Source organism: Peromyscus eremicus, chromosome 20 (genome assembly GCF_949786415.1).
Source record: "Peromyscus eremicus chromosome 20, PerEre_H2_v1, whole genome shotgun sequence".
NCBI lineage: Eukaryota > Metazoa > Chordata > Mammalia > Rodentia > Cricetidae > Peromyscus > Peromyscus eremicus.
In genome coordinates this window covers 21,277,629-21,294,191 of record NC_081436.1, presented here as the reverse complement: position 1 = coordinate 21,294,191, position 16,563 = coordinate 21,277,629, and the positions used below count along the sequence as shown (strand labels likewise).

General features: G+C 49.8%; 2 protein-coding genes across 4 annotated transcripts in view; both read right to left on the bottom strand.

Annotated features, from left to right (window-relative positions):
* Positions 1 to 16,563, bottom strand: part of Rangap1 (Ran GTPase activating protein 1) — a 187,870-nt gene that overhangs the window by 145,054 nt on the left and 26,253 nt on the right. The window lies entirely within an intron of this gene.
* Positions 1,201 to 11,886, bottom strand: Tob2 (transducer of ERBB2, 2). Its single transcript, XM_059247952.1, has 2 exons — positions 11,016 to 11,886; positions 1,201 to 4,940 (listed from the first exon to the last, which is right to left on the bottom strand). Exon 2 carries the CDS (start codon positions 4,845 to 4,847, stop codon positions 3,807 to 3,809), a length of 1,041 nt encoding a protein of 346 aa, XP_059103935.1. The 5' UTR covers positions 4,848 to 4,940; positions 11,016 to 11,886; the 3' UTR covers positions 1,201 to 3,806.

Sequence of the window (16,563 nt, the reverse complement as noted above, 5' to 3'; positions counted from 1 at the left end):
TGGACCAAGACCTCCCTTTGCTCACAGGCTCTGTGGAAAGAAAATGGCCAACAGAGAGGGCTTGACATTAGGGCTGCTGGGACCCTGTCTAGAAGCTGGATGTTTGGCTTTAGTTTTCTTTTCTTTTTGGTTTTTCCAGACAGGGTTTCTCTCTCTGTGTAGCCCTGGCTGTCCTGAACTTCGTAGACCAGGCTGGCCATAAACTCTGCCTCCCAAGTGCTGGGATTAAAGGAATGTACCACCACCACCACCCAGCTGGCTTTGAGTTTTCTAGCTATAGTTCATGTTTGGGTGGGGAGGGCTGTACTGGCTTGTCTACAAAGTGTATCTATCCAGAACTTACCCACCTTGCCCCAAGTTTTTCCTCCCTGGTACTCAGTTATTATAGTCATTATCTATGAGATGCCCCACACCTGTAAAGGCAGGCGCCATGGTTCCTCCTTCATAGGGCCTGACACTACCCACCACTGATGAACAGTCAGACAGGACTCAAAACCTCAGCTGACCATTTACTAGTTTTGTGAATTTAGGGAAGCAACCTAACTTGGAACCCACTTCTAAGCTCTAAGATAGATAAAATGGCTTTACCACTGGGCTGCCATGAGGATGAAATGATTCAATGACAACCTGCACAGACACCCTGCCCAGGTGCTCCAGGCAGTAGTAATGTGCCCTAGGTTAGGAAAGGAAAACCATGTCCCAGGACAAGGAAGTGGCTGCCTCTGAGCCCCTGGCTTAGGCAAGCACGCCAGCCGGAGGTGGGGCTGAGGGGTGGCGGCACTGACTGCGAACCAAGCGCTAGGCTGATGAAGAGAATCTGTTTTGAAAGGCCCACACTACAGGGGAGGGGGGTATAAATACCAGATCCAAGCAGGGTGGGGGGCATTCTTATCTTCTCCCTCCAAGGAACAGGTGGCTCCGAAACAATCCTCCCAGCCCCGGCTGGACCCCACACAAGCTGAGGGACAGGGGAGGGAGGGCTGGGAGGTGGCAGCTCCTAACAACCCAAGAGAAGAGTGTGAAGTGTGGAAAAGGACTGTGGTAGTGGGCACACCAGAGGGAGATGAGGTCAACTGTGTCTACCCAGAGGCGAGTCACTGTGAGGGTGACTAACAGTCTCCTAAAGCCCACAGCAGTGGTCATCTCTCTATTCCAAAGGGACCCCAGAAACAAAACAAGCCAAGAGTAAGCAGGAGCCTATTATTATATATCATGCTTTTAATACAAACTTAAAAAAATCTGGAACAATATAAACTGTACAGATTTGATCAATCTTTGTTTTGAAACTAAATCTCTAAACACACCAATGTCTCATTCCAAAATATTGCACAACGTTCTGAATACAAAATGTCTTGATTGCATTCTTCCTTCACTAGAGAAAAAAAGGTCATCGCCCTGCTCCCGGGCTCCTCTCTATGGCTGCCTCAATGCCTATCCCCACCCCTAGGGAGAGATGCTCCAGCATCAAGAAAAGGACAGCACTCTGGACTGACAGCTGACATTCTTTTTTTTTTGGTTTTCAAGACAAGGTTTCTCTGTGTACTTTTGGTGCCTGTCCTGTATCTCGCTCTGTAGACCAGGCTGGCCTCGAACTCAGAGATCCTGCCTCTGCCTCCCGAGTGCTGGGACTAAAGGTGTGCGCCACCACCGCCCGGCTTGACAGCTGATATTCTTAACAAGATAATCCACCTTCAGTTTTGCTCCTGGGTGAGAGGGATAGAGAGGATGGGGAAAGGGAGGAAAAGGTTTTATGTTCCTATTTTTTAAAGTTTGTTTTTCCTGAAAAAATATTGGTTTCTCTCCTCTTTTTAAGAAAAAATCTTGAAAAGAAAAAAAATTACGTTTCTTACATTAGAAATATACATATATTATATATACCTCTTACATTTTACAAATGTAGCAAATTATTCAATACAAACGGACACCAAAAAATGTAAAAAATAAAAAAAAAGTTTTTCTACGAAACCAGGTAAATTAGTGCAGAGTTGTTTTTTTCTTAAAAAAAAATAAAATTGAAGCAAAAATGCCTAGATTTGTGATGAGACACTGAACTGGGCTGAGAGCCCAGTGCAGAAGTCATGTTCCTGAACACTCATTTTTCTTCCTACTTCCAAAGACACAGGGGCTGGGCTCCAGTCTCCCGGTGTGTGGAAACAAGCTGGCTTGGGTGCAGGTGGTACCAGTGTGCATGTGGAGGAGGGGCTGGAAACGGGGGTAAGGCAACACCCAGCTTGTCCCAGAGAGGTTCTTTACCCGGGACGGTCACCTGTGTGGGTGCTGAGGATGAAGGAACAGGAGGCCCAGAATGGGCAGGCTGGAGAAGACTGGGGAACAGATGGTGCTGGGCTGAGAACTCAGGGCCTTGCCCTGCTGGGGGAGGTAGAGCTAGTGCCCAATGCAAGGAGAGGGGGTTGGCAGTGTCTGTCTGGGCTGAACTCACTGCCACAGCAGTTCCCACTGGGAGTCCCTGGGGAGACGGGAGCAGAAGGGGGGCCGGGGCTTCTCTTGTCTGCCCAGGAGGTCACAGCTCACAGCATCAAGGTCAAGTAGTGCTAGGTGAGGGCAAGAGACTGGAACCAAGAAGTTCTCAGACGCTGCAAATGCATTTACACCTATAACCCCAAATCACAAAGTCTTAATTCAAGGCTCAGTACTGCCCACCACAGGCACCGACTCCCAATTCTCTCCCTGTCCCTACCCTGGGCTAAGGTCACACAACAGTAGTTGCTGAGGTCTAGGGACTCCTCTTAGGCATCAGGTTTGGGTATTCTTCCCGCCCTTCTGAGATTTTTTTTTTTTTTTTTTTTTTTTTTTTTTTGGTCAAAAACAAACAACAGTGCAGGTCCCTCTGCAGTCTGGCAAACCAGTTCCTTATGCAGTGCTTTCCTCGGGAGTTTCTTAGGCTAGCCACGTGTCACCCCACCACACACACTGTCCTACAGCCTTACACACGGACAGTCGACCCTGGGCCCATCCCCCAGCCCTGTACATAACTAAGCACTTGTTGCAACCCAGAACCACACTAGGAGAGGGAAGTTCCACGTGGCTTGGAATCCTTTAGAACACGACAGCAAGCCACACACACTCACAGGCATGAATGCACACACAAAAACACATACACTTACCCCTACCTCTATTCTCTACCCTAACCTCGGCTCAGGGAACGCTGCACTGGAGAAAGAGGCTACATATATCTTGTCCAGGCCAGGAGGGGGTGAGGGATGAGGCCACAGGACAGAGAAGGATTCCAACTAGAAAAAGTGCTACCCTCCCTATAGTCACAGATATTAGGTTTAGGGGGAGGGTGTCAAGTGGCCAGTCAGCAGCTCCCTGTGACCCAGACTGAGGGGGAGTTGAGGCCACGGACACGGGGCCAGCCTCTCCCTGCTCCAGGGGCTGTCTGGTTCCAGCTGCTGCGTTTCTTTCCCTGTGAGCCTGAACACACCAATCCCAAAGGAGCGTGAAGGAGGGAGGGGGCAGCAACTCACATCTGGACCATTCTTAGGCCAGGAAACCACTAATTAAAGATGTCATAGAAAACTACATATAACAACAAAAAAATTACAAACCCCAAACCAACCAAATGAAATCGGAGGCAGGCAGGAAAATAGTCAGGGCGGAGTTAGACACGACTTCGTGCTTTGGGAACCCCTCCTACTCCGTGCCGTGGCGGAGGATCTTTTTCCTAGTTGTGAGAATGAGAAGATTGGAATCTTTTGTACAGTTTTCTTTTCCTCTTTTGTTTGGCCTTTCCTTTCTCTGTTCTGTGGTCGTGGGTGCTCCTGGCCTGGCAGACAGGAAGATGATCAGTTGGCCAGCACGACAGGCTGGAAGGGCTGGTTGGGATACTGCATGGTGTTCAGGTTGTAGCTGAAGCCTTCTACGAAGGGTGTTTTCTCTAAGAAGAGGCTGTTAGCGCCACCTCCGAACACCTGAGACACATCGAAGCTGCTGCTGCTGTTGCAAGTGCCGGCTCCACCACTCCCAAAAGGGGCCGAGGTGCTGCTGCCCTGGCCATCCGCCCCATCAAAGAGGAGGCTGGGGGAGCCGCTGCCGCCGCTGTACACAAACTCCTTGGCATTGGGTGAGAGCTGAGACTGAGAGGCCGGATTGGCTGTGATGAAGTTCAGTGAATGCATAGACAAAGAGAGGCTCTTGTGCTTCAGCAGGTTATTTGTGGGGGAGCGGGCCATGCGAGGCTGCTGCTGTGGTGGCTGCTGGCCACTCGCCCCACTGCCAGCCACACTTACACCACCTGACGCCCCACCGCCCTTCTTCATCTTGGTGGAGCCAAACTTGGTGGCAGCAAAGGAGGCAGTAGTGAAGGTGACAGGCTGGGCGGACCGGGGGATAAAGGTGGGGCTGGGCGACTGGCCAAAGGACGGGGACGGAGAGCTGGACAGGGAGCCGTCCTGGCTGCCGATGGGCACAAACACCTGGGCATCGGGGTTGAAGCTGCTCTTGATCTCCTTGTCTAGCTCTGGGGCACCACCCTCACTGTCATCCAGGTACAGGACTTTCACAGTTCCCTTCTCACCAATCTGGTAGGACACCTCAAAAGGGTCAATCCAGACACTCAGCTCTTCGGGCACATTGGCACGCACATCCTCCACTGCTAGACCACTCCGCTTGGCAGCCAGCTCCACCACGGGGTCTACCGTCTCCCCAATGTGGACACAGCGGAAGCCAGAACCCTTCAATGGCTTCTCAGGGTACCAGTGGCCTTCATACTTCTTTTTCAAAAGTCGCTCTAGCTCCTCCCCAAACAGGTCTGCCCGGCGCCGGGGCAGCTTGTTGTATAAATAGGAGATGATGAAGTTTAGGGCCACTTTGATCTCCAGCTGCATGATCCTCTCTCAGGCAGAGAATCAGCACAGGGCTCGTGCACAGGCCAAGGGCAGTGTCGGGAGTAGAGGAGTGACCCTGGGATCCAGAGGGTTCTGGGAAGTGAGAAAGAAGGAGAGGAGCATGGTGAGTACATATGCAGAAAGGCACCCAGCATACACTACCCAAGTCGTGCCAGTGTGGTGACCAGTGACAAAGCACAGACAAAAAACCACACAGATCCAGTGGTACATTCCTTCCTTTCTTTTTTGAGTCTATATAGCTCTGGTTGGCCTACAACTCACTATGTAATAGACCAGGCTAGCCTTGAACTTGCAGTGATCCGCCTGCCTCTGTTTCCCAAGTGCTGGGATTACAGACATGCACGATCACTCCTGGCTTTGGACAGATCCCTTTTTTCTAACCTTAGTTTCCTCATCAGTAACCTGAGGTTCAAGGATAAAGCTCTCCCTTATAATAGGTACTTAGCAGGCACTTAAAATAGGAGTGCACTGTGCTTTCTACAATTTTGGGAACTCAGGACACCGTCAAAATGACATCAAATAACTAAGGAATAAAACGAGGCCCCCAATCCAGCTGGATGCAAGAAGGCCCTTGATGTCTCTGCAATGTCTCCATCAAGTTGTGCCCCGAAACTGTCAAATGCCGAAGCCCCAAGTTTCAAAATGTTAGCTGCCCTCCTTAAATTGAACGAGATACAGGTCACTGGACATGAAGGCTCACTGCCAACTTTCCAATGGGGCTTGGACTCCAGTCACATCCATCTGTCACCCTGGACCCCAGAGGTGTGCAAGCTTTGGGGCTCAGTCTGAGTTTACAGAACCAATTTGAGAACTTGGTAGTGTGGCCAGAGCTTGCATTTCCGTCCGGCCTCAGTAATGGGGACAAAGGCATGATCCTCCAGGAAAGGCAAAATCTGTCATAAGCACAATCTGTCAGCTCACAAGGGAACTGTTGGACCAGGGCGCCTACGGGAAGTGCAGGAAGCGGGGCCTTGGAGGCTGGCAGGGCATTAAGAGAAGCAGCAGTGCGGCCTGAGGGAATCTCCACAGTCTCTGGCAAGGTTGAGAGTGATGAGGACGGCAGAGGGAAGAAATTTTCCATCACCCTACAGCTTCCAGCTGGGGACCCATCATCGCTCAGTCTCCCAAGGACTGTCTGACCACCTGTCCTCGGCACCAGATCAGATTTCTCAAGTGTTTGGAGAACCCCGCAGAGGAGGCAGTCCAGGATAAACACTCAGATTGTTATTTTGGGATTCTTTCATAGCCAGATCCCACCGAGGTCAAAACGCTTTATTCCCTAGGTCTGGGCAAGCCTCACGTTTCAGGAAGGTGATCTGTGAGGTCCTGGGAGTCCAAAAGGAACTCCTGCTTGGGGAGAAACTAAACTGGAAAGGCCCCCTCTATGGAAGGTGAAGCCAGAGCATGTCTCTACCTAGACCTTTGGACAAGGCCATGCTGCTGAACTCAGCAGAGACAAGGCTGACCAATGACCCACACCAAGGGCGTCTTCTGTCCTGTGTGGGACTCAGGGCTGGATTTTGTTTCATGTTCTTTCTGGTTCCCAAATGAAGTCTAACTCTAGGTTTGAGAATCTTGAGTTTTCTAAACACTTACTGTGACAAGTTATCATGTTAATTCAGGCCTGGACCCAGGACCCTTATGGGGCACGCACAGAACAAATCTTCAGAAGACTTGTGGGGTGCGGACACCCGAGAAGGTACTCAGAGTCCATCTAGGAGCACATAAGTACCCCATTTAGTTACCGTCAGTCCAGGTCTGAGGAGCAGAAGGGGGCTGCTGCTCAGCATTCAGGGAACCCCAATTTCCCCTGTAGCCTGGCCTCCAAACAGGTCTGCTAGTCTCTTCAAATATCTACTCATGACCAAGATAAATTGGTTCTAGAGTCCTTTTCAGTTTAAAGAGAGAAGAATAGTTTAAAAGAATAGAGGATGTCACGTGCCTTTTATTTCAGCATTTGGGAGGCAGAGACAGGCAGATCTCTGAGTTCGAGGCCAGCCTAGTCTACAGAACAAGTTCTAGGACAGCCAGGACTACTATAGAAAGACCCTGTCTCAAAAAAAAAAAAAAAAAAAAAAAAAAAGAATAAGGGGCTTAGTTGATGAGGATCAGATCATCACCAGATGCAAAGCTCAAAGCTAGTTATTATACTGTGGACCTTCTCCCATATGGGAGCACAGGCTTTTCTTTTGTGGGTCATGAGTGGAGGCCAGAGATATAGGTTTTTATGTTGCCCATGCTGGCTTTGAACTTCTAGGCTTGAGCTGGGCATGGTGATGTGAGCCTGTAAACTTAGCACTTGAGAGGTAGAAGCAAAGAAAACAGGAGTTCAAGGCCAGCTAAACTAAACCAAGAACTCTTAGGTCCAAGCAACTCATGCCTTCTGGGTTGGAGGTTTAAGAATGAAGGTTAAAGAGGCTGGAGATACGGCTCAGTAGTTAAGAGTACTTGCTCTTCCAGAGGTCCTGGGTTTGGCTCCTAGTACTCATGACAGACAGCTCACAACACTCTGTAACTCTAGCTCCAGGGAATTTGATGCCTCTGGCCCCCTGAGGTACCTGCACTTACGTGGACATACTCACATAAAGATACACATATCTATGTGTAATTAAAAATAATAAGTTAATAAAGAATGGAGGTTTGAAAAGACTATAGAGGTCCACTAAAGGTGTCTAACATGAGGAGACTAAAAAGCTGTTAAGAAAGTTGGCATCAGGTCTCAAGAAGAGGCGTACAGTTAAAGGTTGTGTTTCCAAAGAGTTTTTTGGGAAAGTAAAACAGACTCAATGTCAACACGATATATTCTTCAAGGCACTGCAGAGCCTCTAAACACATGCCTCTCAGTTACCCTACCCAGCAGGGCTTCTACACCTTTCTATATGTCCTCAGAGCTTGCTGTGTAATTGTCTCCCAAGTTATAACTCCTGAACAGTACAGCCTCAAAATGGGAACATTCTAAATGTAGGCCAAAGTCATTGGGAAATAAGCCTCTCACTCCGAAATACAATAGAGCCAGTCATCATCCCTGCCTAGAGGACCAGTGTCTGCAGCCCAGGCAGCCCAGGCTGCACACCAATTTATACCTCAGTGGTGTTGCTGCACAAACAAGGAAGCATAATGCTCCTTCGCCTCTTTAACTGGAGAACAGGCCAGGCCAGATGACTAGAAAGAGCGTCTCTGCTCTATCAGCTCAGACTCTAATTTTGACTTCAAGAAGCTTATGGAGCAGAGGATTAAAGTCCTGGTACTAGCCTGTCTTCAGCTAAAGATAGGAGTGACCATTTGGCTGAGTTTATTTTTTTAGGAAGCAATGGACAAATTATAGTGCTTACATATAAAATATTTATGGAAGTGTGATGAGATTAGAAAGCTTAGAAATAACTACCCTTCAAAAAAGGAACAAGCAGATTTGTTGAGCAGCTGCCGAGGATTCAGACCTTTTTCAACAAAACACTAGAAAGGTAACAAAAACATAAAATTAAAATTAAAAAGAGAGAGAGACGTTAAGTAGCCTAGTGTGGTACCACCTGGGAGGCAGAGGTGGATCTCTGTGAGTTCAAGACCAGCCTGGTCTACCTACATAGTAAGTAACAGGCTAGCCAAGGTTATATAGGGAGAAACTGTCTCAAGAACAGAGTGTGTAATAGTAAAACCTCATTTTGACAATGTACTAAAGAGTTGCAAGTGAGCTAAGGTATGCAGTGCCTGTAATTCCAGCAGAGAAGGCTGAGGCAGGAGAGTCGGAAGTTCAAGGTCAACCTGTGCTATTATACACACAACATATATGGAAAACAATGTTCTGTCCCAATACTTTTTTCCTCCTTCCCTTTTACTTCGGCCACGGGTTAAACCTTGACTCTGACCCTTTGTGCTGATGGGTATTTTAGTATTTAGGAGAAAGACAAAACAGAACACAGAAGGAGCAGTGGAGCTACACAAAGGTTTCATCAACGTTGATTCCAGAGAAACTAATACAAATGCAAAACAAGACTTAAAAAAAAAAAAGGGTTCACATTTTAGAAAGGGGAAAAATAAGGGTGAAGAATCTCCACTCCCCCACCCTCAATTCAGGTATCTCAAATTCCCAACATCCTACAATGAATCAATCTCCAAGATTTAGGTAAATGTGTGTGGAGGAGCGTTTTAACACGGTCAAGAGGAGAACGGCCACCGTGGACAGAGAACCAGGCTCGGGCAGCTCCCCAGGGATCAGTCCTCAGTTCTCATCCCCGAGGCAGCAGCCCAATCGGCAATATAGGTTGCAGGTCTTCCAGGACATGTGCATGGGGCTTAGACCCTGACACCACCTCCCTGACAGCCCGGACCACCCAGGACATACCACGAGAGTCCCGTCCAGGGCAGGGCTTTCTGGGGATCTCAGGACCTGAAAGCTCGCCTCACCCAAGGCGGCGCCGCGCTCAGCACTCTGGGAGCCGTAGTCCTCGGGCTTCCCGGCGCGGGCAGGAACTCGTGACCTACTTTTCGAGCACACTACACTTCCCTGCGCACTATGCGAGGACCCGGCCGGCTAGACCGCGCATGCTCGGCACCAGGAAATGGCCAAGGGTCCGAAGCCGAGGAAAAGTTTCCGATGCACATGCGCGCTGCGGCGAGTGGGCGCTCCCCCTCCCATCGCCGAAGACGTTTGGCATAAATCGGCCCATAAGGCCTCTCACCGGCTCTCCTTTCTCCCCACGTCCGTGTTCAGGCTCGACTCCAGTAACTCTCCTCTTCCCCTTCCCGACCTCCCAAGCCTACTGAATAAGGAGCTCTGGGACTATGGGGGCTTTTCCTGGGTGGAGCAGGTGGGCTGGGATAGAGGGCCGCCCCTCTGGCTCCGGCCTCTTGCACTGAATGGACTGTCGCTGTCTAGGGTAGCTAGCTGTCGGAACAGTGTATCCAAGGAGAAACGAGCCCTCTTCACTTAACACCCAGTAGGCTCGGCTCCAGCATCCCCACAGTCAGGAAGGGAATGGCAGGAATTGGATCCAATTCTCCAGTCCTGTCGGCCAAAGAAATTCCTAGTTGAGCTGTGGGGAGGCGCCCCGTCAACAATAAGGCCTGTGGGATCCAAGCCTCACCCCACTTCTAATACAAGTCTGAGAAACCGGACCCAGGTAAAGGAAATGGGAAAAGGTTCCCAGACAAGCAAGCAAAATCCGTACATCTGAAACCTGGACAGGTTCTAATACTCCCTGGGTCTCCTCCCACTGCAAGGCCTAGCCTAGGACCAGACTTACCAGATCCTCTGCAAACCCCCCCTGCAGGGTGTTAAAGCTCCTTAATCCTTCCTCCCACACCAGCTGTTTTCCCCAGTGCTTAAGTGAGGGATGGGGGCAGGCGCTCGAGCAAGCAACAGGGTTTTTAATTGTTGTTGTCAGGAAATCAAAGAGAAACCCACTCCCAGAGTAGGGTGGATAGAAAGGAGAAAAAAAGGTAAGAACTGAAGTGGCATCGGAAACCCTGCCTGCTGATGCTTCAGCCTGCTCTGGGAGGTTCTGGTTGCTCCCGGGGGAGAGGAGGGGGACGTCTTGTAGACTGTCTCTCTGTCCATTCTCCCCTTTCCCTCCTTAGATTTTGGTCAAGGGCGCAGTACATCCTCCCTGGATAGAAGAGGAAGTTCAGGAATAGGAGAGATCAAACAGAATACACTATCTGATAGGCTCTTTGGGTACTTTTTTCCGCCCACACAAGAATATAAAGAACTCAACCGGCAATAAATTGTTCAGCGATCCAAGGGCAGTCTCCACTAACCGGCCCGGTCACCAAAAAGGGGGTGATCGCCATCTCATAGGTCCCAAAGAGCCAGAAACAAAATGTGTTAATAATCACCGCCCGGATTTCCCTCACACGGGAAAAGCAGCAGAAAAACAAGGATCGAATCCCCTTCCTTCCCCTAATTTATTTAACGCAGACCAGAGTTTGGTTTCTTTGGGGGCACAAGGAAAACGTAGTGAGTGGTGAGGCTTTGAGAAATGGGGAAGGAGGTCAGGGAGGAAACACACTCCGCCCAGGAGAGAGCCGCCTTCGGAACTAGGTACTCCAGGATCAAAGTGATGGGAGAGCGACCCAGAGGCGGATCTAGAGGGAGGCGGCAGGGGAGTGGGCCAGAGTGGGCGCCCCCCGCCCGCACGCCCGCGCACTCACTCGGGTCTCCGCGACGGGGCGCTCTGCAGGCCGCGGGACGGAGGTCTCTCGCCCAGCCTCCCCGGCGCCTCGAGGCTGAGGGCCACGGTGTCCTTCTACGTCGTTGAGGGCTGAGGGGGACGAGGACCAAGTTCATGTGATTCTTTCCGCGGTTCTTGGAGGTCGAGGTCGGCGGCGGCGGCGCGGGGATGGCGGGCCCGAGGATGGCACCCGTCACGCGGTGGATGGAGGCCGGCCCGGGAGGTGACCGGCGGGCAAGTCCTGTCCTTCTGGCCTCTCAGCTCCAACGACGCTCAGCCCCAGGAACCAGCACCTTCCCGCGCCCCGGCCCGAAGTGAGCAAAGTCAATGAAAAGTTTCACCCTCAGCAACCCTGCGCATGGATCTGCTTTCCCCACCCCTGAGTGATGCGTCCCTCCGCCCAGCCGGGGCGGGGCTGGGACTATTTTTTCCTTCCGTGAGGCCGGGACTACTTTTCTTTCCGTGGCTTCTTTAACCCCTCCCTAGCAGGCCAGTTGTGGTTTGGTTTCCCAGCTAACACGTGTGGAGTAGTAGCGATCTTCTCATCACCGATCCTCCAGACCCCGCCCTGCCGTGCCGTCAGTGGGGCTGCTCGCCCTCGTGGTCCATCTGAGCGCCTCCGCACCCGATTTCTTTTCTTAAGGCTCCAAAGCAGTCTGAACTCTCCATGTACGGTTTTCACCGGTGTAGACCAAGCGCAGGGAGGGGAGGGACGAGCCTGAGACACAGCAGGCAGGCCATCAGGGATCAGTCTCGGATACAGTGGATGTCGCGGGGAGGGGCTGGCGTCACCGGGGCCCCCGAGGGCTCTCGCACGAGTCAGCCCCGCACCAGCCCCACCTCCCACGGTCCCCTGGGACGATGACGGCGCGACTCTCCAGTTCTGATGGTCCCCGTGGCTCGCACCCCCCGGTTCCGATCTGTTCTAAATTTGGGGAGATGGGGCACGATGCCAGATCTAGAACGGTCTGGATCTGAACCAGGGCTAACCAGAGTTTACTAGCGTCGCCCTCCTGGTGGGGACGGGAAAAATTGAACGGAAGGGAGGGGAGGGGAGGGGGGGCGAGGAGATCGTGGGCCAGATAAAGGAGCGGAGCACCAGTGGACCATGCACTCTCATCCTTGAAATTTGGGTTCTAAACTCCAGATAAAAGCGCTGGCCACGCGCGACCGTGACTCCCCTACTGCGGTCCTCGTTTTCTTATGGGCAGGGTGCCCCCCGGACGGGAGAGCACGAGAGCCACGCTCCTTCTAGCAATAGCCTAGTCGCAGAAGTGCCAGCCCTGGCAAGGTGAGCAGGGTGTTCAGCCCGACAGCACTGGGCGGCGAAGCGTGGCTCACCTGGGCCCCCTGGCTCGGACTTTGGTCACGCTTTCCACTCTGCGGCTTTGGGACAGTGCGGGCTCAGAGATAGGAGTGGTGAAATCTGTGGTGGGTTGAAGTCACAGGAGGACTGGACTGTTCAGACCACGAGGCTGGAGGACCGCTGGCCTTAAGTGCAGCCTTTCCACCCCCACCCCCACCCCAGTCTCAGGTCGCTTATTTTCCAACTCTCCAACCCGTTTCTTAACTGAGGGCTCTGGTACAACTGCAGCCTCCGAACCCACGTGGGACGGTGAGATCGGAAAGTTAGGAAGTGTGAACCTTGTGCATTTTATTTCCCTTGATCGTTTTAGCAAGGGCAGAGAGCAACAGAGCCATAGAAATTTAAATACGCTCTCCTGGATAGGAGGCGAGAAACGCCGGGAGGGAGGGCAAACTCCGCGGTGCCAGGGAGGTGGGAGGCAATCTAAGTGCATGTGTTCCATCCCCCAAACTCCCAGCTGGACAGCTCCGGGACTCCTCCTGGGACTTCTAGTTTCGTGCGTCAGAGAGCGTCATACACGCCCCTCTCCACTTTACCCTTCCCTTTCTGCGCCCCTGTCCATTAGTGTGTTCCATCTATGCTGTGAGACCTCCCACCAGGATGAAAGCTAAAAATATAACAGACAAGTTAGCAACAGCCCTCCCATTGGCTCGCAAGCAGGGAGAGGCGGCGTCTGATTGGGTTTTGGCTACAGCTTCTGAGAAGCGTGCATTTGCGTGATGTCGCAAGGCATGCTGGTATTTGTAGTCGATAATTAGAAGCAGCCATGGTAAAAGGTGTGTTTATATCACGGTTTTGCCACCTAATGTGCATTCTCGATTTAATGTAACAAATTTTCTCCCCCCCACTTTTTTTTTTTCCGAGACAGGGTTTCTCTGTGTAACAGTTCTGGCTGTCCTGGAACTCCCTATTGTAAACGAGGCTGTCCTTGAACTCACAGAGATCCACTTGCTTCTGCCTCCTAAATGCTGGGATTAAAAGTGTATGCCACCACCGCCCGGCGCAACAGCTATCTTTAAGGCGCCAAATTGGTTTCTTCATCTCTGAAAACATGGAGATCTTGGGATTTAAACAACACTGTGTGTAAAGCTTGACTCAAACAGGTCTGTCTCCCTCCCCGAAAAATGTCTGAATCTGCAAAACAGTTTTATTTTTCATCACGATAAATTGACCAAATTGCAGCCTATAAACCCTAGTTAGTGTGCATTTCTCAGTGAGAAATCTTCCAAGACAGAGTGATGAGAAAGTTTAGGATGAGCTGGAACGAACTGTCAAAGGGTATCTCAAGGATTTGCTTATGCAGATAAAAGGCAGTTAGATGTGGAGGGCCATGCGCCTGTTTTTATTTAATGCTTTTATTTGAATCGGTCTTGAAAGCGTTACACACAACAAAAACCCCTGAAATATCCCATCTCCTTGGTAAATGGGAATTTTGAGTAAAGGTTTGAGTTTATAAATAGGAAAGAATAAAATAGAGGGAGAGAGGGAATCACCCTTGTAAATTGCTGCTGCCTCGAGTTATGTGGTAAGGAGAAATTTTCTTCTCTTCCTCAGTGTGTAATTTCATCTTGCCAGGGTTTAATTGTAAACTGAATTACTACTCAAGCATTCTGGAGTCTCCTCCCATTTGAATAACCATATGTTGAAAGACATACACCATGCTTTCACAAGGGTCAGCTCTGGCGCCTGCAAAGAGGTGAGAACTCTTCCTCTAAGAGCAAAGCAATCACGCCAGTCACTATTACTAGTAACAAGTAAAGCTGGTCGTAATTGGCTCAATTAACCCAAGATGAGTCACAATTTCATACACACACATCAGGTGAGATTTTTATATTGTTTCTTTGATGTCCTCCAAGAAAAGAGTTCATCTGTTTGATTCTTCTTTTTTTTTTTTTTGGTTTTTCGAGACAGGGTCTCTCTGTGTAGCTTTGTGCCTTTCCTGGGACTCACTTGGTAGCCCAGGCTGGCCTCAAACTCACAGAGATCCGCCTGGCTCTGCCTCCCGAGTGCTGGGATTAAAGGCGTGCGCCACCACCGCCCGGCTCTGTTTGATTCTTTTTTTTTTTTTTTTTTTTAAAAGATTTATTTATTTGTTATGTATACAGAAGAGGGCGCCAGATCTCATTACAGATGGTTGTGAGCCACCATGTGGTTGCTGGGAATTGAACTCAGGACCTCTGGAAGAGCAGTCGGTGCTCTTAACCTCTGAGCCATCTCTCCAGCCCTCTGTTTGATTCTTAACAGCTACTGCCACTGCTGGGCAGAAGCAAGGACAGCTGTGACAAAAATCTGAGTTTTGGGAAAGAGGGACTCTAGATCAATTCTGGTGGAGAAGAGTACATTTAACCATTGTTTTGTTAAGGCACCAAAAGGCCTGTCTCGAAAAACCAAAAAGACACCAAAAGGCCTGTGTCGAAAAAGAAAACAAACAAACAAAGACACCAAAGGCAGTATTCAAAGGAACAAACATTTTTAGCTTTGATAGACACTTAGGGACAGCATTAATAAGGAATCAAGTATCCAGCAACAGATGGAAATAATTTGAGTTTTTTTTTTTTTGAGGGGGGGAGGTTCGCAGGAAAATTACTCGAAGCAAAGAATTCTGAAGCGTTTAAAAAGCTACACATCAAAACAGTAACACATAGTCTGTCTGAAACTTAGCCAGTTCAGTTTGATTCCTTGGGAATTTCCTTACTTTACAAGTTGCTAAGCGAGGTGTGGCAGTAGCTGCCCATTTCTGTCATCACAGTGCTCACAACCTGGTAGATGTAAGACATAACCAAGTGGTCAATGAAGGCCGGGGATATGCTACAGTGGTAAGAGCACACATGCACAAGCCCCGAGTTTGATCCCCGACATCACCAGAAAAAGATAAGTAATGGAAACTCGCCCCCCCCCCCCCATTTATTACATATCTAAAGATTTTTGAAGTTACTAAAGAACATGCTACAAGCTGGGCATGGTAGCACATGCCTAATCTCAGTACTTGGGGAGGATGGGGCGAAAGAAGTTCCAAGGCCTAGAGGACACAGCCCACCTTCTGTAGGAAGAGTCAGTCTCTGAAACAGGCACACAGCAACGACAAAAAAATCAGTTACAAACCCTAATCTGTAAATGATGCTGTTTTCTGTTTCTCCTGGTACTTTAGAACTGCTCCAGGCTCCCTGAACACAACCCTAGGTTCCAGACTTTCTACACAGTTTCCCAGCACACACTTCTCCTGCACACTCTACCCTCATCTGCCTGCTTCCTTCAAGGCTGTTTGAATTCAACATTGAACATGCCATCCCCCGGGAAGAACATGGCTTACAAGGTGATGGTTAATAACCACCAAATGCTTCAGGAACACACAGAAAATGCTACATGGGAGTACAAGGGGAAATTAGATTGCAGGTTGGGAGACATCTGAGGATGTATTTGGCGCAGGTTTGAAGGATGAGTGGGAAGAGTTAGTTAAGCAGGAACACTACAGAGGCTCAACAGGCTAAAAAATAAGTCACATTGAGACAGAGGCAAAAGCAGAAGTCGAGGCTCTGAGGAAGGGCCCAGTGGCCACAGCACCAAGAGAGTAGAAGGGCCAGGTGACATGGGAGCAAAGCACCTGGTAGCCTTCAGGATTAAGTTTATCCTGTGGTCCAGACCCGTCCTGGTTTTGGGAAGTGCTTGCCAAGCTGGCCCAAGGATCCTTCCTTTGCACGTCCTGTGGCTTGTAATAGATGTTTCTGTTTTCTCCTTTATACCATTTTCTCGTCTTAATTGTACTCATTACATCACATATGACTAAGAGCTTTCTTTTTTTTTTTGTTGACCCAAACCAAAACCCTCAATAAAAATAAGTTATTTCAGGGCTAGAGCTCAGTGGTTAAGAGCACTGGCTGCTGCTCTTCAGAGGACTGAGGTTCAGTTCCCAGCACCCATGTGGTAGCTTAACACTGTAACTCCAGTTCCAGAGGATTGGACACTTTCACAGACATACATGCAGGCCAAACACCAATGTGCATTAAATAAATACATAAAGAGTTATTTCTTGCCAATTTTGTTACTCAGATGCAGCATAAGTTAAGACGAAGTACATGGATTCCTCAGGACCCAAATCTATGGCACTAAAGACCTATTTAATACATCTCAACATGCAGAAACACCCACCCCAGAAAATTCTCAC